The sequence below is a fragment of the Brachypodium distachyon genome, chromosome 1, assembly GCF_000005505.3.
Source record: "Brachypodium distachyon strain Bd21 chromosome 1, Brachypodium_distachyon_v3.0, whole genome shotgun sequence".
Taxonomy (NCBI): domain Eukaryota; kingdom Viridiplantae; phylum Streptophyta; class Magnoliopsida; order Poales; family Poaceae; genus Brachypodium; species Brachypodium distachyon.
This window is the reverse complement of record NC_016131.3, coordinates 12,464,873-12,490,476: the sequence shown is the minus strand read 5'-3', so window position 1 is coordinate 12,490,476 and position 25,604 is coordinate 12,464,873. Positions and strand designations below refer to the sequence as shown.

At 47.1% G+C, this 25,604-nt stretch overlaps 4 protein-coding genes across 4 annotated transcripts; all 4 read right to left on the bottom strand.

Moving 5' to 3' along the window:
- Positions 1-7,750: 7,750 nt before the first annotated feature.
- Positions 7,751-9,350, bottom strand: LOC100822930 (probable membrane metalloprotease ARASP2, chloroplastic). The gene has a single exon (XM_003562293.4). The coding sequence runs from the start codon at positions 9,215-9,217 to the stop codon at positions 7,961-7,963; it is 1,257 nt and encodes a 418-aa protein (XP_003562341.1). The 5' UTR covers positions 9,218-9,350; the 3' UTR covers positions 7,751-7,960.
- Positions 9,351-9,553: 203 nt separating this feature from the next.
- On the bottom strand, positions 9,554-12,335 carry LOC100826597 (GDSL esterase/lipase At5g55050). Its single transcript, XM_003559666.3, has 5 exons — positions 11,906-12,335; positions 10,811-10,935; positions 10,470-10,709; positions 10,104-10,353; positions 9,554-10,009 (listed from the first exon to the last, which is right to left on the bottom strand). The coding sequence occupies exons 1-5, from the start codon at positions 12,162-12,164 to the stop codon at positions 9,789-9,791; spliced, it is 1,095 nt and encodes a 364-aa protein (XP_003559714.1). The 5' UTR covers positions 12,165-12,335; the 3' UTR covers positions 9,554-9,788.
- Positions 12,336-13,855: 1,520 nt separating this feature from the next.
- On the bottom strand, positions 13,856-18,667 carry LOC100826285 (GDSL esterase/lipase At5g55050). The gene is made up of 5 exons (XM_003559665.3): positions 18,382-18,667; positions 15,104-15,237; positions 14,752-15,012; positions 14,409-14,658; positions 13,856-14,266 (listed from the first exon to the last, which is right to left on the bottom strand). The coding sequence occupies exons 1-5, from the start codon at positions 18,650-18,652 to the stop codon at positions 14,043-14,045; spliced, it is 1,140 nt and encodes a 379-aa protein (XP_003559713.1). The 5' UTR covers positions 18,653-18,667; the 3' UTR covers positions 13,856-14,042.
- Positions 18,668-20,646: 1,979 nt separating this feature from the next.
- On the bottom strand, positions 20,647-22,951 carry LOC104582000 (QWRF motif-containing protein 3). The gene is made up of 6 exons (XM_010231242.2): positions 21,950-22,951; positions 21,753-21,872; positions 21,509-21,625; positions 21,262-21,351; positions 21,036-21,143; positions 20,647-20,941 (listed from the first exon to the last, which is right to left on the bottom strand). The coding sequence occupies exons 1-6, from the start codon at positions 22,949-22,951 to the stop codon at positions 20,876-20,878; spliced, it is 1,503 nt and encodes a 500-aa protein (XP_010229544.1). The 3' UTR covers positions 20,647-20,875.
- Between the last annotated feature and the right edge of the window lie 2,653 nt (positions 22,952-25,604).

Genomic DNA, 25,604 nt, shown 5'->3' with positions numbered 1-25,604 from the left:
GCAGTGACCTGTTCAGAAATAGGAACTGGATATATGTGTCCCGAAATAGGACTACGGTCCTCTTTCAACTTTGCTAGCTCGAGCTCCGTACAATGTCATACCACCGTACCAAAAAAACACATATGCGTGCGGATCTCAGAACATTTCCTATCCAGTATAAAAGTTTGAAGGCTGCACGTCCCAGTTAATACGGCCGAAATCAGTGTTCTAATTATTATGCAATAGATATGTGGAGTCGGAAAAATATGTCCCCAGTTGCTGGTAGAAGAGATAGAATCGGGCAACTGGTAATATCTAATAGGCCAGTATGCCCTCAGCAACCGCTAACCCTCAAACTCTTCTATAAATAGCAACACGATACATAATTATCATCGCGTCCGTATTAGTGCAGTTTATGTGTAATTGTGCATGCCAACGATGATTTCACGGTGCACAATATATGTTTAGTGGAAACATAGTACTCCCTCCGATTCAAAAAAAATGTGTCTTAGTTTTGAAATAAGCCCAGTTCAAAATCGCGACACTTATTTTGGATCGGAGGTAGTACTATTTTTTGCGAGTAAATATCACATGACTACTAGCTAGTTTTAGGCATTTGTTATCAGAAAACCACGACTTCTGAAATGTTATCATCTAATCACAACTATTCTCGTAATTTGTTTCAAGAAACCATACATAATATGGCAATCAAACATGATAACCGTTGTTCTAATAGGTGAGACCCACACGTCAGCCTTTACAGCTATAGAGGCTGATGTGTGGGCTCCATCAGTCAGAACGGCGCTTAGCATGCTTGATTCATTAATTGTGGGTTTCTCAAAACAGATTATCAGAATAGTTGTGTCAAGTGATAAAAAAATCTAAAAGTTGTGGTTTTCTGATACCAAATATCCAAAAGTAAGAGTTCTGTGATATTTACCAGAAAAAATTAAAAACTCGCTTGAATTTCGTTTTGAGTAAATATCTAGATTTTGATGATGCTAGTCCTTATTCTCCTTTTTTTTAGGTGTGGCTCTTATTTCTACGTGCGCGAGATTCAAGCAGGGGTTTGGTACTCACAACTCTGTCGTGCAATCAGCACATACCATGCGTGGTGGCTTGCTGCCTCCGGTCTCCCATGATGCAGCGTTGATCGAAGAACAAGGAGCAGTTGGATTGCATGAGCGAGTACCTCTCCATGCTAAATACGTGTTGTCCATTCTTTGCTGCTTGCTTCCTGCCATAAGTTCCTCCCATTCGGAGGTTCCTCTTGTTGTGACTCCTTACTCCTCTCTTCCGGACAGATTTTTTTTGTTTCCTTTTCAAATGCTATTTGTAATAGAAGCTTCTAATGGCTATCCGAGGCTTGTAGCCTGCCAGACAAAAAACCAGGATACTCAACTGGGATCTTGGAATGAATAGGTAGGTGATGCATCAAGTATGGAGGTCGCAAATGATTTAGCAAATGCAATTAAAACATAAGTACTCATCCATGTTCGATTCAGAATAGAAATGTCAAACTATCGACAAATAAATCTGAATAATATGTATAGCACATGGCAATGGCTGAAAATGCATTGATGGATTCTGCCGATGTGCATCCAGTAACCTTAACAAACAACTCTTAACACAATTGATGTCTTTTAGCGTCTAACTGAATAAAATTTGTGCCAATCCAGGAAGTTTGCCTAATTTAGACGATTCTCAGTTCCCTAGTGTAGCCCTGCCAAAGGAAAAATTGCCGTCGATTCTAACAACGGAAGAGGTCTTTTTTGCATCCTACTCAATCTCTAAACTTTTGCTTTTATTAAATTTTAGTTTCCAACTTTTCATTTTACCAACTTTTGTCGACCTTCAATTATTTTTTCCTTTTAAACTTTGCTATAATATATCAACCGTTTATTTCATTAGCCTTTAAATTTTGTTTTAAAGAATATATATATAAAAAACAACAGAGAGGAGAATCACCTCTCGGCCCGGTGACAAGCAAAGGCAGCCTCCCGACGGCACATCGGCCCACAGCGCCCTCTTGGGCGCCGGTGAAGAAGCATGGTTGGTGGGGGATCGGAGGGGCCGCTGTGGTCTGGAACCGTCGGATCTTGCGGCGATTGGCTTGGATCCACCCGATCTCGTGGCGATTGGCTTGGATCCACCGGATCTCGTGGAACGGGCTGGGATCCGCCGGTTCTCGTGGCACTGGCTTCGATCTGTCGGATCTGTGGGCACCAGGCTTGGATCCGCCGGATCTCATGGGCCCGATCTCATGGCGGGAGGCTTGGATCCGCCGGATCTCATGGCGCCAGGCTTGGATCCGCCGGTTCTCGTGGCACGGGCTTCGATCCGTCGGATCTGTGGGCACCAGGCTTGGATACGCCAGATCTCATGGGGGTGAGGTTTGGATCCGCCGGATCTCATGGGCGCGAGGCTTGGATCCGCCGGATCTCATGGGCCCGAGGCTTGGATCCGCCGGATCTCATGGGGCCATGCTTGGATCAGCCGGATCTCATGGCGCGAGGCTTGGATCCGCCGGATCCCATGGCGCCACGCTTGGATCATCCAGATCTCTGGGCACCGGACGTGGACCCGTTGGAGCTCCGGTTGCTTGGCATGGATATGCCGGATCTTGGCGTGGTGAGCTTGGATGCTCATGTTTTTGTTGGCAGCGGCGGATCACAGTGGCAAAGCGCAAGGAGAGGGGGCCGCGGCGACGCGAGGGGAGGCATGCGCAAGGCGGCGCAAGGAGAGGGGGCCGCAGGCTGTGCGAGGGGAGGCGGGCGCAAGACGGCATGAGGAGAAGGGGCCATAGGTGACGGGAGGGGAGGCGGGGGCGCAAGGCCTAGAGGGAGGGGGGGGAGTGTGTGTGTGTGAGAGAGAGAGAGAGGGGGTGTGAAGTGAGAGATAATGGAGGGGGTGGGAGTAGGTTGCGTGTGGGTTAGTCCACATAAAAGAGGCCGGGAAGTCTAGAACTAGAATGTAATTTTATTAATTTTTTAATCTCTACAAATCATGGTTCCTATCACCCACTAAAATATGTTTAGGCATCTATAGATCAACCCGTTATTTGGTGGGCAACCTATCATGTGAAAAACCCCAGCTCACATTGCAAACTGCGCAAACTTCATCAAAAAAGTTCAAACAGTTCTAAAAAAATACATATGTTAGAGAAGTGATGTTTTACATATGTGTGAAATTTCAGATCCAAACTCAATTTCGTTTAGATAGCAGCTAATTTTTTTAAACATGAATAGTGGTCTGATTTTCATCTTGATTTTGCACACATGCATGTAGAGCATCACACCTTAAACATATGATACTTTTGTAGGAGTATTTTGAAACTTTATACATTGTTTTTATAGAGTTTGTACAGTTTGCAATTGCACCGAAGAGGAACTTTCACGGATGCGCTGCCTATTCGGTGTTACAAATGCATAACATGTTGCCTTTGCGATGGCAGACGGCTAACCGTAAGTGAACCTTTCAAGGGTAGTATGGCTGCACGCAGCACACACTCCACTACCAGCCATACTCGTAGCTGCATGGTCTGGCTATGCAATCAACTTAAAACTAACGAGAGACCAAAAGGTAAAAAGACCCCAGCATTTTTTCCTCGAATGAAAAATGAAGAATAGAACATGATAGTCTACAGATGGAAAGCTTACACTGCATGCATCATGTCCAATTGTTGAAGGTTGGTAGGAAAGCCTCTCTAAACATGGGACGGAGAGAGTATTCACCAATGTTTCTTCGTTCACACACTCCAACAAACAAGATCTTCCAAAAAAAAAGATAAATACGAGTATGAACATAATTTTAATTGGCTCAACTAATCATAAGAAAATTATAATACACAATACTGAATACTCAGTTTTCGAAAATACTAGACGTACGATCGACACTTCAAGTTACGATTCCTGTGGGATGCTAATCCTGTGGACTGCAACGAGATAGATACAACGAAAGGGTGACGTGTACATAAAGCTTACAAGGGACTGCACTGAGACTGAGGACGTGTTAGAGCGACGATGCACCAGCTCCCGTCCGATCCGTTTAGGAAGGAGATACACGCGCGCCTAACGGAAAGGCACCATATATAAATGCAAATGCTTTACGTCAAGTTCCAACGATTTTCACCTAGACGGACCCCGCTAGCTGCCACCTTCGCTCGTGCGTAGCGTGCATACGTAATCGATTACCGATAAGCTTTGTGGCGCTGCTGCTGTGCTCATGGATCGGTTCAGATGTGCGGGCTGCCGACACGGTGACATTAGATGCATGGCTTTCCGCGTTGCAGCGCTGAGGATATACCGCAGGCCGGCGGCACGGGCCTTTCCGCGTTCCGACTTCCGACCCGGCCGGCCATTGTGTTTCGTCCAATGGCTACGAGCTCGATCGTCGCGGCAATTATCATAGGCAGCAGCTATTGCAGCGAAAGTTAGTGCTGGAATTAAATGGCCTGAGGAGGAGGCCAAATTGGATTCACCCGAATGGGCAGATTCTTTGAAGAGAAATGCACTTTTTTCGTCTCTCAACTCGTCGGAAAATTCAGTTTTCGTCTCTCAAAAAAAATTCGTATTTTTTTCGTCCCTCAATTTTCAAAACCGGACACTTTTGGTCCATCGTTCCATCCATAGTGGTTTTCCTAACCACGTGTCTGGTTTTCACAGTCTTTTCACTTCTTTTTTTCCAATCAAGATATAAATGATGCAGATGGAGGAGAAGTATAATCAGTGCCTGGACGAGATCCAGAGCACGACGACGGCCAATTTCAACAGCCTCGGCGGTCACAAGATTAAGTGCAAACCGGACACGTGGCTAGACAAACCGTTTCGGATAGCCTTAAGGACTAAAAGTGTCCGGTTTTGAAAGTTGAGAGATGAAAAAATACGAATTGTTTTTGAAGAACGAGAAATGAAATTTCCGACAAGTTGAGGGACAAAAAAGTACTTTTCTCGATTCTTGAAACTTCTTTGTTGCCATCGAGGGGCCGTACTTAACTGAAGACTAATATTTCGTTAGTCACATTAGTGATTTAGGAATATGCATGCCGGTTAGGGTGTGCATTTGGTTATACGGTTTCAATTAATACGATTTGTATACTCTGGTTTATACAGTTTCATATAAATCGGTTATAACTGATCAATTTTGATTCGGTTTCAGTAATAACCAAATTAATCGATCTTGACACGATTTTTTGATCATATACTTCAATTTTCAATGTATAATGTGAAACATCAATTAGCCCAGGCCTTGGCTGTGCACTTGCCAAATGGTAGTATGAGATGTTCACTTGCAAATGGAAATGGCAGCCTACTTGCATATTTTTATTTAGGAATAGACTACTTACAAATTGCGTGCATGTTCTCTGGAGGATCAATCAAATACTCCATGCTCCGTAATAACCAAGCGTTTAATTCCTCGCACCAAAAAATACCAAGCGTTTGATTCCTTGCCTGCTATAAGAGCCGAGCTGGGCCATTCAGCCAAGGTATGGCCCATTGGGCCTCAAAGAGTTTTGGGCAGGTTTACATCGCTGCTTCGGCCGTCAGTTCGGCACAGTCGAGGTAACTCTTTCTGTCTCATATTTAGCCATTTGAAGTGAATTACGATAATTTCCAACCGACTTATGGGTATTATTCCGTTTGGCTAATCAATTTTTTTCTTTTGTGTACGTATTTTTTCATAACAAATTATAAAATAAGTTCAGCACAAGACAAACTAAGCCTAAGTGTCACAACTTTATGTAGATACGCATGACCTACACCATAAATGTGTTTAGATAAATCTTATTTCGAAAGGGAAGGAGTAGTATTTAGATGGACATTACACTACACTTACCAAATCAAACGTTCAACGTGTAGAGAACCGAGCTTGGCTCAGGTGGCTTGCTCGCTCTGCCGTCGTGCAGGCAGCCCGTCTAGGATCGATCCCTGGTTGGGCGATTCCTGCACGTCTCACCGGGAATTTATTCCCTTGTGTTCCTGGTGTCTCTCTCGCGCTTACTGGTTTAATGGGGTAGAGAAAAAACTTAAAACTCATATGCGGATGGGAATTTCGGCTTTCTGTTGGGTTATCTGGAATTGCAGAAATGATGTGGTTTTTAATCGATCTAAAGTTTACAACTTTTTGCAGGTTATCTTCAAAGCTACGCACTGGATCCGTCTTTGAGGTTTCCTGCTTCCTGTGCATCTGCGGTACCAGCTGTAAACAGTATCTCGGGATATCTTTAACCGGGTTGGCTAGCGGTGTACTAGACGCTTTCAATTATAGATTCGTCATGATGAATGTTTTTAGCTTGCTTATTTTTGTATCACGATCGTTTGTCGGTGACTTGTAACACCTACTCTCTATAACTTTGCAATAAAAATGATCGTGTGCATCAATTGATGCAGTGGCCGAGTTTCCACCCCTTTTAGAAAAAAAAGTAGGTAGTAAATCTGTATTGCGCACTAGGAATAGAGTGTGTGAGCGTGAATGAGTTCAGATACTACGTGTACAAGAGAGACCTTAAAAAAGAACCGTTCAACGTGTAAAAGAGACTACTTCCATTTATAGATAGGTCCTACTCCAACATCTCTGTCATGGACAGGACCTGCCGAATGGAGAAAAGAGAGTTACTGTATGTTTCAGACCAAAGGATAAAATCATTGACGTAACCAAAACGGTGACATCAAATCGAGCACGTAGACATGCGTCTTGTACTCCAGGAAAATGCAATTTGCTCGACAGAAATAATGCTCCTTTTAGTCCGTATTAACCTAGAATATATCTTATCAAGTTTCTTTTTGTTTCATTTTCTGTGCCCTTCACTGAAAAGTGTTCGTCTTTCAGACTTTGAATCCTGGTAGCCGGGCACCAGGGAATAGGGCATCTCCGAGGACGGCCTCTATTTTCTCGCTATTTGTCCATTTAAGTGGGACATGGACAAATAATGGAACAGAGTGCTCAAGGTAGTGATACAAAATTAAACCGGTTTATTCTCAAACTCCAGTGCTTATTTCTATACTAGAGGTGACTAATTAAATACCTGTCCTATAGAACACAAAAGCCAGTTTATTTTGTGCAAGCACCTTCCTAAAAACACCTTGCATTGAAGATGCTCTTAGGACCTCCAAAAATCTATTCGTTCAAAACTGTCAACCGTCCCGTTCATTTCCTAGATATGATGGTGAAATAAGGGCGTGCGCTGCCCGTCTCCTTGGAAAAAATAAAAAGGGTACAGATGCCTTACAATACTAAAATGACATATGGAATATGTATAATAGGACTAGAAAGTCATTTCACTCATGAGAGAGTCAACTTCAGATGCGTTTCTCATTCTCTCTTGATAGAAAGCATTCCACAGTACCTCCTTGTACTCTCATTACAAATTTCTCTAGCCATTGTTAGAAAAACGCTATGTTGTCTTCTACACACACACACCGGCCCAATACCGTTGCCACGAACTAAAAAGTGATCGCAGATCAGTAATTCATACCAGCTTATGCTATCAAGGGAATGGTTTGAAGCTATTCTATATGGAGTGCATAACCAAACTTCAATATAATAACCAAGTGCATAAAATTTGAACCATATGATGTCTTATGTATATATTATTTCCAACAGAAATGGTGTATAGCCAAACTGAAATTCTAGTAACAAGGCCTGTAGGCTTAAATGTCGGTAGAACCGTTCAGGACCATCATCACTATAAGGTACTGTCAATATATCTACAGTGTTCGCATAAGAACTTTAATCTGATCTGTGTACCAACAGAATAACTTCCCCTTTTGCCAAAAAAAAAACACAGTCAAGTGTAACTTCGTAAGCTTACCTTGATATACAACAACAATACAAGGACCTATGAATCAGTATAACAAGCTAAGATTGCAAGAGCGAACCCATCAAAGGGCAGAAGGAATCAGAACTACAAACCTTTCCAAGAAATCCAATGCATGGTGCTGGCCATTTCACTATATCCGTGATCTAGTTTACACCTTAAGAATCACAAATTCTCCTTGATGAAGTCGAGATTGAGTGTATCGCGAACAATAAGGAAAATGCCAACCATGAGTACCAACAATATCCCCGATGACATGATTCTCTGCTCAATTTCACGGGGTATCTTCTGCCCACCACGGGCCGCCTCCAGAAGGATCAACGCCAATGTCCCGCCATCTAAAGCTGGCAACGGCAACAAGTTTATTGCTGCAAGGTTGAGGTTAATTACCGCCGCGAACTGAAACAAGCCGTCCGCACTTGATCTGGCCACCTCCGCCCCGACAGCGATTATGGCAACAGGACCTGAGACCTTCTCCGCCGTCTGCGAGAAGTTGAGAAACGTCTGCTTGAGCCCTTCGAGGACCGTCCCGCCCAACGCCGTGTACTCGCGCACGGCGAGGACAGTGGCCTCGGACAGGTTCCTCGGGTGGACGCGCGTGACCCGGAAGTTTGGGGAGAGCTGCACGCCAATGCGTCCAGTCCCATCGGCGCTCGTGTCCGGCACGATGGTGAGGTCAAGCGACTGCCTGTCTGATGCCCCAGGCCCGGTTCTTGAGACGGTAACGAGGACCTTCTTATTTGGACTGGCTTTGATGAGGTCGACGAGGGCGGGCACGGACGGGTCTGGCGCGGCGCCGGGGACCGCGAGGATGACATCCCCGGGGAGCAGGCCTGCGCGGGCGGCCGCGGAGCCGGAAATTACATCGGGGACGAGGACGCCGGTGAGCAGCGCCTGGACAGGGACGCCGACGGTGAGAGCCTGGGTGTAGACGATGAGGAAGGCGAAGATGAGGTTGGCGATGACGCCGGCGGAGACGACGAGGAGGCGGTCGGGGACGGGGCGGTTCCGGAGGAGGTCGGGGTCGTCGGGCGCGAAGCCGGAGTCCGGGTCGTCGTCGGGGAAGCCGACGTAGCCCCCGAGCGGGATGGCCCGGAGCGCGTACTCGACGGGGCCAAGGCGGAAGCGGGCGAGGGCCGGGCCGAAGCCGACGGAGAACTGCGAGACGTGGATCCCGCGGGAGGTGGCGGCGACGAAGTGGCCGGATTCGTGGACCAGCACGATGGAAGCAAGGACGGAGGCAGCGGACGCGACGGACTCTACGCTCGCGAGGAGGTCCGACGGGGAAGCGGCGGCGGTGGAGAAGGGCTTGGAGTGGCGGTGGCGGCGGATGAGTGGGAGTGGTGCGGCGGATGAGGGGGAGTGGGAGTGGAAGGGGCGGCACGGGGACGGGGGATTGGAGATGTGGGCGGTGGTAATCATGGTGGGAGGGGAGGAAGGGGGAGGAGGAGGAGTGGATAATCTGGCATTCTCGGGAGTTTGAGTTGAGCGGTGTTGGCCGGTTTGTTGGGCCTCTGGCCTCTGCTGCCAGCGACGCGGGTGTACATGTGGTGTGGATGATAAGCGGGTGACGGACCACGGAGACGGACGCACCAAAACACGGTGGTGCTCTCTTTACCGTCAGGACTCGGGAGCGTTCATGCTTTTGCCGGTTCCAGAGCGAGGATTTCCACTTTCACAGAGTCTATTCAACAACCGAAAAAAGAGATAATTGCACAGAACATTCAATTACCTTTTCTGGATGTACACATTATACCCAACTTGCAAGTACCGCGGTTCCAAAACTTGTTAAACACGCAGCAAAATGCTGTGGAGGCGAGATGTGCCTTCATTATCCAAGCCATTACGAGACAAAGACGACGTCCACAGACATGTTGCAACTGACCTTCCTCAAGCAAGATATCTATTACTGTATTGAATTTCTTCCACACATATATACGTCGTGAGAACACACTGCATCTGTTTACACGCAGAATCAGTATCTCTGCCTAGCCTATATCTCGCTGAGCTGTTTTATGTTGATAGGGAAGATGAATGGAGCGGATCCGTCGAACGCCGTGCTGGTGAGCTTCTGCGCGGTGGCCTCCGTCGGGTGGTAGAAGTCCCAGAAGACGTGGTCTGACCGGTTGGCACAGTAGTTGCTGAGCGGGGTGCAGGCGATCTTTGCGTTCATGTCTCCCAAACCACAGCACGCCGCTTTCGCCTCAGCAAAACCTGGATCATCACGAGCTAGCTAGAGTCAAGAAGGCTGTCCGATGGAGTATACATCCCCTTATATATTACCGGTAGGTTCCTATGTGTATTTTACCGTATGCGGCAGGTTGGTTGATGTATCGGAGCAGCGCGGCGGTGGAGTCGAAGAGCGCGTAATGCAGGTCCGGGTGCCGCGTGCTCATGCCACTCAGCACGGCCTCAGCCCCCTTGTTGTACTGCACCGACATGGTGTTCGCCAGGGCGCTGCAGTCCTTGCTGGAGCTCAGTTCCCGCAGAGACGGGCAGCACCCCACCGGCCCAGTCCCAAGAAACAGAACCTTGCGAGCCCCAAGATTGTACAGACTCTGCATATTCATCCATCCAAAGATTTGTCAGGACTCACTGACTCAGTGCCACAATATATCTCGGACTCCAACAGATGGAGCCCAACAAGTCTTTGGAGGGAACATATATATGTTACCTGCAGTTGGCCCGTGAGGGACCGGATGAGCGTGTCCACGAACTGCTGAGAGGGGTTCTGGGCCCTGGCGGTAGCGGTGTTGGCCTTGGCGTAGTGGATGATGTCGTTGCTGCCGATGGTGATGGCGAAGATGGACTTAGCCAGGTGGCTCATGGCCTGGTCCTGGCCCAGGCTCCGTGCTAGCGACGCGTACACGCCGGAGTAGTACTCGATCTGCTTGTCGAACGTGATGCACTGATCCTGTACGTGCAAGATTCCATTCATTTCACACGTCAGTTCCTGAGATCTGCTAACTGGAATATGACCATTCGCACGGCATCAGATAAACTAGCTAGCTATACCTTGTTTGTGGAGTTGGAGACTCCCGACCCACCGGAAGCGAAGTTGACGCCGTTCGCGTAGTTGGCGTTGCTGCTTGAGGATATGGCGAGGTACGGTGGGGACGTCGCCAGTCCGAGGTTCTCGGCTGCATGCATACATATCAAGATGTAATCAAGATTTTGGACTGTTGACTCATGTAGAAATTTAACGGACCCCAGGTTCAATTACATGCATGTTAGTTCTGGAAGTCTTTGATTGTGTGCAAAGCAACTTCCGAGTTCAATTAATAAATTTTGCAGATTTTTCGTATGTGGTACTCCAGCCTAGCGATACCTAAAGTTACAGAAACTCTATCTGAAAGAGGAAATTTTGGCAGTCGACATAAAACTTGGAGAAGACCTGTACGCGTCGTCCCTATTATAGCCCTCTACTTTTTTTTTGCGAAATATATTATAACCCTCTATTATAATTGCAAGAACGTACACCATACGTGCCAATCTGATCCCTCCGAAGGAAAAATGTAGGATGGATCCAAATTTGTGTTCACTGGCCCGAAATTACCAATTGGGAGTACTGGAAAGCTATGTTTCTGTTTCTTTGGACGAAAGACATTACCAGACGAAAACAATGATATAGAAGAATCTTTCCTTATGGCTGTCAAATCTGTACGTATGCAGTGAATTTGCCTATCAATCTACGTTGTCTCCAGCTAGCAAAAGCTAGTAGCTCCAAACTGGCAACGTGATATTGTTTTTCTCAAAATTAAATGGTATGTAAACATTCCACGACATAATGAGCAGGACAAATTGGATGATGCTTTATCCATGACAAATTAAGCGTGTGCTCACTTACTAAGATCTGTTTAACAGACGTAGCTTATGCTGTTCCCACGGTGCCATGCATACAAACAAGGAAGTTCTCTCTCCATTCGTGAATTGGCAATGCCTTATGCATTGGCATGGTCTTTATGATACACATGGCATGGTCTTTATGATAGACATCTGATTGAGTCTTGTATTAGAGTATGTTCAAAATGGCCGCGCGCGCGATAGTACTAACAGAAGGTTAATTAATTAAGTATGCACCGAGGCAGAATGATTGACGAAAATACGCACCGAGGAAGTCTGCGGAGTTCTTGCCATTGCTGAAGCGGCCGGTGGCCTTGCCCCCTGGGTAGTCCATGCCGTTGTGGGAGAAGTCCGCCTTGAGCAGCGTCAGCAGGTGGTTGTTGTTCCCGACGTCGGCGAGCGAGTCACCGAACACGTACAACGCCGGCACGGACGCCGAGGCCGCCGCCGTTGCCAAGAGGAACAAAGCAGCCATGAAGGCCACCATAGGCACGGAGCGACAAGGTACTACACCATTGCCACCCATTGCTCAAATTATCAAGTGTTATATGGACTGATCGTGCTGATCTTCTTACTCCAATCTGTAAGGCGGTACACAATGAATTCAACCGGTTTGTTGGGCGGCGATTTATAGGCCGTGCCTGCGGGGTGAAGCGTGCTACTGCTGCTGTGTGATACAAAATATTAAGCTAGGTGTGTACCGAGAAGAGCGCCGGAGAGAGGAGCTAGTGGCGTACGTTGTTGTGTATGGCAGCTTGCGTGGGTTGTGCGGTGTGGAGAATACGGCATGTCAATGGCATAGCGACCGAGTCGACCATCGAGCGTATAGCATGGGACGAGTCTCCCTGCGGTCCTCTTCGATGATTTGGCGTACGCGCGCCTCTCTCTTGATCTCGATCGGGTAAGTGTTCATATGTATGATGTAGGCCTGGCGCGACGGCGGCCAAATGCGTTCTGGCTCGCCATTTTTTGTCTATTTTATATTTTGACTTACACTTTAACTTAATATTTTTAAATCCATCTATTTCGATTATTAATTTATTTGGCAACTGGTTTAATGGGTTAGATAAAAAAAATAAGGCTCATATTCGAATGGGAGTTTCGGCCTTCTGTTGGGCTATCTGTAACTGCAGAAATGATATTGTTTTTAATAGAACCAGAGTTCCACATTTTTGGCAGGTCGTTTTCAGGGCTACCATTGGATCCGACTTTGGGCTTTCCTGATTCCTACGGATCTGCGGGAGCCTTTGGTTACTCAATGCAACCGACTAGAGATGATCGCTCTGGATATCTTCAACCAGGCTGGCTGGTGGTGTACTAGACGCCTATATGCATAATTTCGTCTTGTTTGAGCTATTTTGTTGACTTGACTTTGACTTTGTATCGACTATCGTCTATCACTGATCAGTGAATTGTATGACTTTTGATCACTTTGCAATAAAAATGGCCGTGTGCATCAATTGATGCGGAGGCCGGGGATCGTTTCCCTATTCGAAAAAAAATATTAGATTAAATCTTAATAATTTAATATTAAATTGAGTTGTTACAAGAGTTTGTGTTTTGAAAGTTATTTTCAAAACAATTGTGAATAGTTTCAAATTTTAAAAATTTAGAAAACTAAAAGTTCAGGAAAATTGCGAAAACTACAAGTTAAGAGAAGTCTTGAAAAGTAACCAAAAGTCAGAAAAACTGAGAGTAGCAAAAATAAGGTGCATGTAGGGAGCTTAGCTTGCGGTGCTTCGTCAACTAGTTAACCCCTAATTTACATCAGAAGTCATACTTATTATTTTAGAGCTAAATACTAATATTATAAGATGCATATTTGTGTCTAAAATAAACTTCTGGTTTTCACAATAAGTCCCTGGAGGCCCAAAGGCCCCATACTGCACCATGCCATCTCTGACATGCACACATGGTAGGTTGATCATTGCCACATAGGCAATATTTTACGAAACATTACCTAAAAGCCCCTTCGCTAATTCGTACGGGGCGTGGCGGCTAGTATTATTCCTCACGGATCGCCCCTCCCGAAGCACAGCATGGCACTATTTGGTGCTCGAAGGATATTGTCTCAATAAATTACGATATCGCAACGCTATATATTTTTATAATTGAATAGTCCAATAACTAATTCAATGTATTGTATTTTTGTGCCTGCGAAAACTACACCCTGCATGCGTCCGGTTATATAAAAGTTTGTCTAAATTACCCAAGATGTGGTAAAGAAAGGTCTAGCAGATGCTGGCACATGCACATTTGATTGCCGTCCTACTAGTTTACAAATGACTGTCCAATCAATAGTTATTCCCCCGAAACAAAAAAATAATAATAACAATCAATAGAAATCCTATTGATAAGAGTACAAATCATTTTCCATGGATTCATGAATATCGGCAATGCACTCCTAAGTGGCACTTATCAGCTGCCGAACATTCATCGGCGTAGCCAATGGTGCTGGCCCGTCGAAGGCAAGTGCCATCAGCTTCTGCGCAGTAATCTCCGTGGGATGTACGAAGTCCCAGAATATGTGGTTGGTGCGGTTCTCGCACAGGCTGCTTACGGGAGTGCAGCTAAACATGGCGTTCTTCTTTCCTAGCCCGCAGCACGCCCTATCGACCACAGCATAACCTATCACGGAAAGAGACAAGCCCAGATTCAATTCGTTAGATGTCTATATGATTAGCAGTGCTGTATAAAATTACAAGGAAGTAAATCTTGCCAAGAAAAAGAGGAGAATTAATATTGATGGCTCCAGTATGTTGATATGTACCGTTTGCTTTTGGTTCCTTGATGTAGTCGAGCAAGGCAGTGGATCCGTCGAAAAAGGAGTAGCGCATGTCCGGGTGCCGCGCCCTCATATCACGGAGGCGGGCGGCCACCTCGACGTTGTACTGAGCTGACAATTCGTTTGCTTCGGCGTGGCATTCCTTCCTGGGGGTCCCCTTCCGCAGCACCGGACAGCACCCAAGCGGCGCCGCTCCAACAACGAACAGCTTGCGCATCCCAAGGGCGTACATCCTCTGAGAAACTCAACACGAATTCGTGTCGTGTTAATCCCAGCACAGGCAAAAATATGTTGAAAAATGCAACACTGAACCAAGAAGTTTCCATACCTCCAGTTGGCCTTCCAGGGACTGAGCCAACGAGGCGATGAACTGCTCAGGAGACGGACGATACCTGAAAAACCTTAGGAAACGCACCAGGCGGCTTGCTCCACGGACGTAGTTAAGTATGTCGTTGCCACCGATGGCAACGGTGAAAATCGATTTGGCCAAACGGGCCAAAGTCATATTTTGACCGAGCTGATTGACCAATGCTTTATACACCCCAGAGTAGTGTTGATCAATTTGCTGATCGAAGCTAATGCACTGGCCCTGTAGATGGATGCAAATAACATTTATGGAAGAAGTTAGTCGACCTGAATGGGTCATTGAGTAGTTTGGCGCCTCCGAATCCCCGTTTTACCTTGTTCGTTTCACTTGATACCCCTGCACCTCCTGAAGCAAAGTTGACACCGCTCGGATATATGAACCTGTTGCTTGGGTTGTTGCGGATGGACATATACGGAGGGGGAGTGCTGGCCAGGTTGAGATGTTCGGCTGCAATTTTGAACGAGCCATAATTATGTTGTTTTTTAGAAAACAAAAATCGTGCATACTGCCTATTACTGCAAACAATCGGCCGACTAATTTTTTTTGGAAAAATAGGGGGTAGCAATAGAATAATCATGTACTGCAAAGAATCGATCCACCCATTCAAATGTGAACTTAAATTTCGTGTAAGATAGAGACCATCGGCTAGGAAATGATCTGAAATTTAATTCCTGATACAAGCTAAGCTAATATAACCTACACTTGACCGACATGTCCGATGTAAACGTTGATTAACCACCCGACTCACAACATAAACTTGATTTGAATGGTTCTCTCACGCTCAAAACATGACTTGACTCTGTATACTTATGTACTTCTAGATGCAGTAAGACTGGTTCAAAAAATTCTACTGCATGATTATTGGGTAGATTAATCATGTCTTTCTACCAATGATGCTCATGGTCCAAACTTTATCATTTGAGTGTATAATTTTTATCATGTATAAACATAACATGTCAACCCTTACAATGCAATTTTTTTACGGAACCTCGTCAAGAGGGCAGGGTGCTCTTGCATTTCATTAAGAAAAATATAATGGTTCCATTTATAAGAGAAACCGAGCCGAAAACCGAATAATGCACAGCTTATTCAAATAAAAGCCGCCAAACAAGTGACAACTGTAAAAGCGAACTGCCGCGCATTCCAACGACATTGGACAGGGAACGACTACTTACGCCAGAAGATGGTAGGCAGAGCCGGGTTTCTCCGACGACCGGAGCGAAGAAGAGGTCACCCCGACAAGCAGCGGCGGAGCCAGGAACTAACTTAGACCAGGGCTATCATAGTGCATGTGGTTAAGCAATAGTAATTAAGGAGGACAAGCCCCATGCCAAACATCAATTATCACAATTTTCCAAAGGAAAAAAACCCAAGCCCCAGGCCTTGGCCCACCTTGCCTGGGGCTTGTCTCCGCCTATGCCGACAAGTACACTCGCGTATCCACGAGCCGGCGCTAATCGAAGCTGCACTCTCTGGCCAAGCCCCATCCAGAGTCACCGCATCACATCCACCCCCGTCACACGAGAGATCCAAAGTTCAAAAAACCGGATCTGAGCTTTCGCCTGAAGACACCTCAAATGCCAAGGATACAGTAGGTTGGAATAGAGATGCACCGCGACGACTTCAACAAGGAATAACGACGTTCGGAAATGTCGTCGTCCCCGTAGGCCTAACCAGAACCCCCTCCACCACCGCTGCATGGCGCCGCCGACGCCTCAGAGCCCGACGCCCCCCGGCTGGAACGCCCCAAAAGTAGCAACGAACCTGATGCCCGCATGACGCGCCTAGCAAATTCGTCGCCCCATCCACCTCGCCGGCCCACTCTCGCTACGTGATCCCGCACCCCACCTGCCCTCGCCATGGCTGTCCGCGCTTGCCGGACGCGCGACACCAGCAGGCCCCAGCCCGCCCCAGCAGATCGGGATACAGACCCAGATCCGCGCGCGCGGAGCAAGCGCCGCCCCAAAGAAGGGGCCACCGGAAGGGGATCCTGCCGCTCCGCCACCTTGCTGGCCTCGCGAGCCACGCCTCCAACCACCACCATCACGCAACGCTCCGTCCACCTTGCCAACTCCCTCCGGCCAACTCCAGGTCGTGCCGCCGGCCGCGCGCCTCCATGGATCTGAGCGCGCCCGTGCCCTCCAAGGCGCATGGGAGGGGAATGCCCCGCCGCCGCCGTCGTTGCAGGCTCCACCTCGTTGTTCCACACACCCAAAGAAGTAATTCGACAACGCTCTAAGAATAAAACAGTACGTTGTTGATTATGGTGAATACGTGACTCAAGCCAACTTCGTGGTTGTTACTTTCTTATTTTGAGAAGGATTATAGGTTCATTATACTCCCTCCAGCTCACCTTATGTGACTCAAATTTATCTAAATATGGGTGTATTTATATACTAAAATACGTTTAGATACATGTAATATTTCGACACTTGGTATGGGACGGAGGGGGCATAAGATGCAACGAGATGTCATTCATGTGCAACACGATATGTACAATATTTTGACACTGTTGTACGTATACAAGGGTGTACAAAGCCTTTTTCCTTTGGAAAATCCCAAGTCAGGTATCACAAAAATATATATTGAAGAATATATTGTCCACTCAATTACCTAAGTCAAGGTAACACCATAATTCATATTGAAGAATTTAATTGTGCACTTAATTATGGAAAATGAGACGACAACTAGATACAAAAGCCACTAAGCCTCCACCACTCGCAATAGCGACTGAAACCACCGATAATCCCACTATCGAACATCTTGCTCCAAATCTGGCACACTGTAACACTCCAGATCAAATTTTTGCTCAATGCCAACGCAGCAGCAGGGCAGACTCACATGTCATAGCACCTCTCTTCCACTTCCATCCTCGTTTCGTGTGGAAGGGTCTGTAATTTAGCAATGTGAGACTAATCCTAATAGAAACTACACATCTTTTTTTTTTTGGCCGAAACTGAAATGGATAGAGTATTACACACATGCCGTAGCATGTCAAAGGCCAACGAACCAGTCATGCAAATCTGACGAGGTTACGGAGAAGTAGATGGTGGCGATCTATGGGATGATCAGGTTGATGGGATTAGAAAAAATTGGAGTAAAGTTTGCTGAAAGATTTGTGCGTACGAGGTGAGGTGAGGTGGAAAAATCATAGGAGTCTCAGGTGGCCAAGGATGTGCACAGCACGACTTTGTTGTGCAGGAAGTTTCTTCATAACTACTTGGTCAACGCTACTTCATTGATCAAAATAATTCAAGCTATAATTAGATTTAGTCAGAGATGGCACGCATGTTACAAAATGAGCAGCACATGCCGTCATGGACGCTCAGACATCCTCGCTAATATTTCTGCACTCTGACTGCGCGCGATAAATCTAAATACCTAAACATTGCATAATGCAGAAATGTAAATTCCCCTTCAAATAATGCCGAGATATATGCAGAACTAGATTCAAATATAAAGCGTCTCCCTTATTAAGAACGGGTTTGCTATTAAAAAAGAGCAAGATTATTCAAATGTACTACGCGCACTCAAGTTAAAACTGAACGAATGAGGCAACGCATAACCCATGAGCATATATATATAACGCACCGAGGAAGTCGACGAAGTTCTTGCCGTTGCTGAACCTGCCGGTGGCCTTGTTCCCACGGCCGTAATCGACGCCGTTGTGCGGGAAGTCTGCCCTGAGCAGCGTCACCAGGTGGTTGTTGTTCCCGTTGTCCGCCTGGGAATCGCCGAGCACGTACAGCGCCGGAACCAAGCCCTCGGCCGCCGCCTCGTGCACGCACAGCCAACAACAAGCCAGGAAGAGAATGCAGCTAGACAGGGCACGGCAGATGGCCATCCCATTGGAAGAAACCATCTTGCCGTGCGTCAAGAGACAGTACGCAGCTCTCGACAATGCCTCTGTTCTCGTTTATATAGAGAGATTGTGAGAACACACTCGCGTCCTCGTTGGCAGTTAACGTAAGCTAGCCACGTACGTACATGTGCCTAAACCATGGCATTCATTCATGGCCTCCAACTATGGATTAGATTCTTTACGCGAGTAGCATTTTCAATTGGCGCGCAACTCTGTACCTCGGAAGTTCTCTCCAGCGTGTTCACGTTGCGGCATCTGCATGTCAACGCTCGAAACGTATTTCTCGCAGAAAAGAAGGAAGTTGCACATCATGAGGTCGTTGATGGAGGTTAAAGAAAGTTTATGTTTGAGTATACTAATGCTGCGTTAATGCACTGCATATGGTAAATTAGAAAAAGAATAAACTACATTCGAGGTGCTAATTCGTTTTTAAATGTGCCAAGTTAGTTACTGATCCAAAATTCTTGAATCAAATTTGTCAAAATATGATGTATCTATTCTTAAAAAACGTCTAGATACATGTAATATTTTGACAAAAATTTAGGATCGGAGGGAGTACTAAATTTTGAAAATGCATTTGTGGGTCCTGATTATTTTTAAGTTGTTAACCACAGGTCCTAAGTGTACTTCTCCTCGTCTGACCATGTACAAGGCAGCACAAGAAGAGAAGGTTGTCAATGGTTGCGCATACGACAGGAGAACATCACAGAAGAAAGTTCACAAGATCTAAAAAGTGAGTACACACATCGCAGTCACCGAAATCGCTAGGCAAATTTTTTTTCGCAATGTAGCACCAAACAAGGGGCCATGCCATCACTAGCACTGAGCCCTCGAGTACTCAACATCAGAAGCACGATAGAATTCTACAGGAATTGGGGAGAGTACACAAGGACAAGATAAGACTTCAGCTCCTCGATCACACACAGAAAGATTACACACATTGTGCCGCTGATGAACTTATCTCCACCCAAAGGGTGGTTATGTGCCTTGAGGGGAGTGTAAAAGAAGGGCGCGCACTAAACAACAAGATGATAATAGAGGCAACCGAGTAGCGGTAAGGTAGAAACTTTGGAGGAGCTAACTAGGAGTGAAGAAGAGAGTTGGAATGCAACCTCGACTACAAATCACGAACAATTAAAGAAGCACCTTCAAGTAGGTAATAGCACAGGAGCACCACTGCCGTCAATCTGGCAAGCTAGATAAAGGGTTTCCCTTGAACTCATTGATGCGTGCGAGCAATAATCCAAAGGCAATGCTCCCTGAGGAGGTGGGCGGCGCCCTCAAACAGTCAGACATCGTCACATTATTGGCACATAGACCTTACATTTCTCCGGGAATTTTGAAAGACGAGGACCTACTCTAGCATATCGGAAGCGAGAAGATAGCCGAACCATATCAGGATGTTCGTGAATCGTGCGACACACATCATGCAATAGAAGAGGACACAACTCCGTAGCAGTGCAGAACGAACGGATCCGGGTACCCTAGCAGGGAAAGGAGCTCCATGGACTCCTGCACCCTCACACCGATGGAGATAGGTGACGGGGGTAGAGGGGAGGTTGGTGGAGCCCCGACTAACAACGGAGGTCACCACACGAAGAGGGACACGTGAGTGGCATGAGAGTCGGGTGCTAAAGGACCGCGTCGAGAGAGGTTGTCAGAGGTGAACTCTGGATCTGAGGAAGGGCTCAAAATGGTTGGTATCATATATACAATCTATCCCCACTAAGTACTTTCCCGGCCCATGCACCTTGTTTGATCTGTGGACGAGCTCTCTACCGCCCCTCTCATCGGCAGCCTCTCGTGACTTAGCCTGGTGGTGATCTAGGGCACCAGTATGGTATCTCCCCCAAGCCTCCCGGAGGGGACGATGTGAGGGCCATTCCTCTACAATGTTGCACGTGAATCAGAAGGCGTGCTTCTCGGAAAAAAAAAGAATCGGAAGGCGTGTAATAAGTCAGCGGGGAGGCAATATTTTAGACTACTTTCTCTCCCTATATTTTTCATATTTGAATACAGTCTTGTTTAGCATTTTAAACGGCTACAAAAACCATCACAATTCCAGCTCTGCACTAGCTTGTAAGAGAGAGCACGGCAGGCAGCATGTACTGTTGTCTTCTTTCTAGAGGCACCATTACTCCGATTATTATCTGATTTTGGAACCCAGGCCTATGGAACATTTCCCAGTTCGTTATGAACATTTTCGTCTGTGACCGTACACGACTATACTGTCATGAGATTCAGCGACGACGACTGCACCTTATGGCAGAGCAAGCTCTGTTCTTCAATCTGCACCACAATTTGTTATAAACAAATTCAAGAAGTTATTGATTAAGAAGCAGTGCATACGTACAATTCCACGTAAATGATAAATCAAACCTACCTGAAGTGCAGAGACCCGGCCGAGCAGCTCAAGGCACTCCTGTAACAGAGCTCGCTCTTCACTCGCCACACGCACCAGCTGCGACATTAGCACTGCTGTATCTTGAGCCTGAAGTATAATGTATCATGGAGAGATTTCCGTGAAGGGATTAGTTCAGTAAAAATACAGAGATGATACTCCTTTGATTCCTTTGGAAAACAATAATTCTTTCTCTAGTTTTATTTACCACGGGGTTAAATGAGCGAACTGATATCCTTGCCGTCATTGCGAGCTCGAACATTTGCTCGAGTATGGATGCCATTGCCGGCAGGGATACCTGTACATGGATTCAGTTAGCTGATGTTACATGTATGCGGCAAGTAGATGCGCGCCATATGTACCTTAATTTGGTGCCCATCTGAACGTAACAGTACTGGCTAAATAGTTATCTGACAGAAACCAGAAACTTTCAGCCCAAGTCCAAACATGCATACCTTTGCACCATTGGTAAGAGGAAGCCTGCAAACGGCTGCCTTAGCGGAATCCACCGTGGAGTCCAAAGCAAAGGCATGCTTCTTCTCAAGCTGCCCCCAGCTCTCCAAATCCCTCACCTGTAGGATTGTCCATTAATTCAATGATTGGTGCACCATGTAACAAAACTTTGAACATTTCGACAGCAAATTTATTAGATCGAGAACAGACGGACATCGAATCAGGGGAAATTAGAGTATACAATACCTGAGAAGAAAGTATGGCGTTCAGCTTAATCTTTAGCTTCTCCTTCTCGATCTGCACTCGCTTCCTTGCAACCTTTCCTCTTAGCTCTGACACGCTGGCCCATGTACCCATCAACTGAACCTACGATAAAGTAAAAAACAAATACGTGTTTAGGGGATTATCATTTGCATTTCACGATCAAATCGACGTATATATACCTCGGCGTTGGCCAGCTTGTTCTTGCACGCGGTGTCTGCCTTGGCATTCACCAAGCGCCAGCGCAAAACCTGACAATGCATCATCCTCATCTGATGTCCTGCCTCGCCTACTCCGCCGCTCCGTGGCACCGGCGAGGACGACGACACGGTGGCCGCAGTCGTGGGAACGTAAGCGTCGGAGTCCGTGCCCGTCTTCCTCCGGTTGAAGAGATGGCCCCAACCCATGCTTAGCAAGCTCTTCTTGCTCTTGGGCTCCGGCACCGTGGCCAGCGTCTTCAAGGGCGAGCTGCTCCGCCGGCCCGGCGAGAGCGCCCACTGCGTGTTGCTGGACCCGAGCAGACGGACCGAGCTCGTGCGCCCGATCATCGGCGAGCTCGGTTTGGGGATCGCCGACCTCGTGGTCGTGGTGATCGATCCCCTGGAGGCCTCGCTGCACTCGGACCCGGAGCTGGCGGCGTCGGCGCGGGCGTCCAGCGCGGCCCCGTTGAGCCTGCGGAGGTCGGACGGCGCGACGCGGCCTGGCGTGAGCGTGACCCCGGCCGGTTTCGTGGACGGGAGGAAGCGCATGGAGCGCCCGAACGCGTGGGACTTGCCGGACGACCTGCCGATCTTCCTTTCGTCGGCGTCGGCATCCGCGGCATCGGCGTCGGCGAAGCGCCGGAGCTCGGTGCAGCTGCGCTGGCGGGAGAGCGACTGGAGCGACTCGTCCATGGTCGCGTCGTTGGTGAGGTGGTCGGCAAGTGTGGCTACGGCTGCCGCGGGCGAGGGCGACGGAGCAGGAGAAGCAGCCTTCTTCTTGGAATTGCTGGAGGAGGAAGGCCATAGGGAGCGGCCGACGCCGGTGCCTGTGGCCTGTTCTTCGAGTTCGGAGCGGGAAGAAACGGATCGTCGGGAGCTGTGGCGCGCGGGCGAGAGCGCCGCGGTGGGGAGTAGTGCCGACGACCGGGATGGCAGCAGGTCCGTGCTGCCGGGGGAGGAGGCCCACCGTCTCGACGACGACATGGCCGCGCGCGCCGGCCTCAGTGTGCCAAGATAATGACGTTCGCCACGTACGTGCTGGCCGGTGCCGGTGAAGTGGTAGCCCCCGGTAAGTGATGGATACATGGGTTATGTACGCATGGATGCGCACAAGATTAGAGTAGCGACGGCCGGCCGGCAGGCACGTAGCGATCTGAACAGAGCGATGCCGGCCGCCCGACGCTGCGCGCGACCCGTGCGAACGAGTCCGCGAGCTAGGTTTGCCGCCGTGCAGGACAGAGTCGGATGCGTGAGAGACAAATGGAAAAGTCTGCACAAAATTAATCTATGCTTACTACTCATCCTGGATAATATTGTGGTTTTAACAACGGGTCGGCAATTTTAATGTAGAAAATTCGGTTTCTACTCTCGACAGACCGATAAGACCGATGAATGAGTAGGTTGTTTTGGAAGGGCTAGTGATCGGGCAATCGATCCGGCCCTAGCCTCCTATCGGACTCCTCCATTACTGTTGGATCAGTTTGTTCAAATTTTGATGAATTATATTAGTAGAAACTTTCGAGACTAAAATCTAACTGATCTTTACTGACGTCTGTTTCCATTAAACTGCCGGATTTACTGCATGCACGGATTACTCTCCTGGTTTGTTCATCCTCGACGCAAGGGCTGATTTTGGTTTCCAAATTAAAGAAAACTTGTTTCCAATCCTGATGATTTTTTGCTTCCTGTACTGTTAAACATTGTGGTTCGGCCGGCTAGAGAAATTGTTTCCACGTCAATACGAGGTTGTTTTGCGAAATCCCTCTCTAGCGCCCGTCGGCGCTTTTTCTTTTTTTCTTTTCTTTCCGTGCCGTTTCTTTTTCTCCCGTTTCCGATAGCCAAAATATCTCCCCCAATTATGTTATCTCCAACAAAGGGCACTAAGTAGGAACTTATATTCTCTTTCCTACATTTTGGGGTCAGGTGGAACCAAAAGTTAAAAAGATGGTTTTTTCTGCGAGATTAGAAAAGATGATGACAGTAGGCCTGCTCGGAAAGAAAAAACGAGAGATGAGATTAGGATGGAGAGAAAAGTGATGACATGAACATATGTATCCATGCCCTATTGAAGATGCCCTTAGGTGAGTCCCATTGCGGTCTCTTCCCTTTCCCCTTCCTTTCAAGTTTTTTGTATCGTCCTTGTGCTTTTTCGTCCCCTCGCCTCCTCGACTCCACTGCTCTCTTCCATCTGCGTTTCTCTCCGGTGCTGGTCCAAATCCTCGGAGTTGTGGATGGAAGCTGCCTTCCTCCATTCCACGAGAGTTCTCGGCGGCACGGGTGGGGATGTGGTTGGGGATTTTTTTCAGCTCATGGTGCTCACCCCATCCAGTCGACTCGGCATCGTTGGGTGGTGGTCGCCCCATTTAGGCGATTCCCTAGCGCGGGTGGCTGTTGACTATGTGTGATTCCAAGAGCGCCGCAAATCCTAGTCGTCGCCGTGTTGGGGCTTCTAGGCTGTTGAATTCGCAGAGCTTCTCCTCGCCGGATTTTCTCAGGCACGGCCATGCCACAGTACGGGGTAACACACTGGGAACCCTCCCTTTTCATACAGTTGCTGCGTTGTTGGTGTTTTACACGACGACGTTGTTTCTATACGCGTAGGACGCGAGATTGAGCGGAGATTGAGTTGGCTGCGTGGAGGGAGACCCAGGTGTCTCAGGCGACCACACGGGGGGCGTGGAGAGAATATCCAGTGCTCCCAGGCCATACGGTGCTACCGGGGTGCACCCGATTAGTTTATCAATGGATACATGGTATATGAATGATCTTTTTCATTTGGTATATAGTATACGAGTGGTACATGTCATTTACATATGGTATATGAATGTTACATGTCATTTGCTATATGATATATGTCATTGGTATATCGATAAAATTATTAAGTCATATTTTGGGCTGTGCGTGGATTTGAAAAGAAGCCGAGTGTTTTTATGAAAAATTCCTATAGAGGAGTGGAGTGCGCGTTGATTCGTAACAAACTTAATGGTCTAAATGGAAAACGATGAATGGTTATCTTTGATCTAATCTTATCCCTTGGTTGTCCATCCAACGGGCCACAAGCATCAGGACTGCACTTTTTGGGAGCACCGTATGGGTCGGGAGCACTAGATATTCTCTCGGGGAACATGCAATTACAATTATTTTGCGGTTGAAGCATTAGCAGATGACCACTCCTTTTCCATCCCTGTGTTTACTTGTGATATGATTAACCTCTGATAAATCCGGCTATGTATTTTCACTACTGTTGCAAATTCTTTTGGTGGTTAGTGTACAGAGATGGTTCCCCATGTTTTTCTTCCCATTATGCTGCATTTTTTCATTGTTATTGAAATAATTATGATACTGAAATTTTAGCGAGATGTTAACTATATGGAAATGAAATGATGTTGTGTTACGTAAAAATCTAATTAATAATGCCAATGAAGTTGCATTGGCGTTGGAATTTGGGGGCCAAAATCCACTTCGAAGTATTTTTATTGGCTCTAGTAGCTATAGAGCCGATCCACCCTACATGTAGTGCAATTTTCTTTCAAGGGTCTGATGTAGCCATTGTTATTAAGCTCCTTAAAAAAATTAGGACATTAGGCAATGTTCAATCCTTCCCAATGCTCATTTCATGGTTTGCAGCAACCACCAC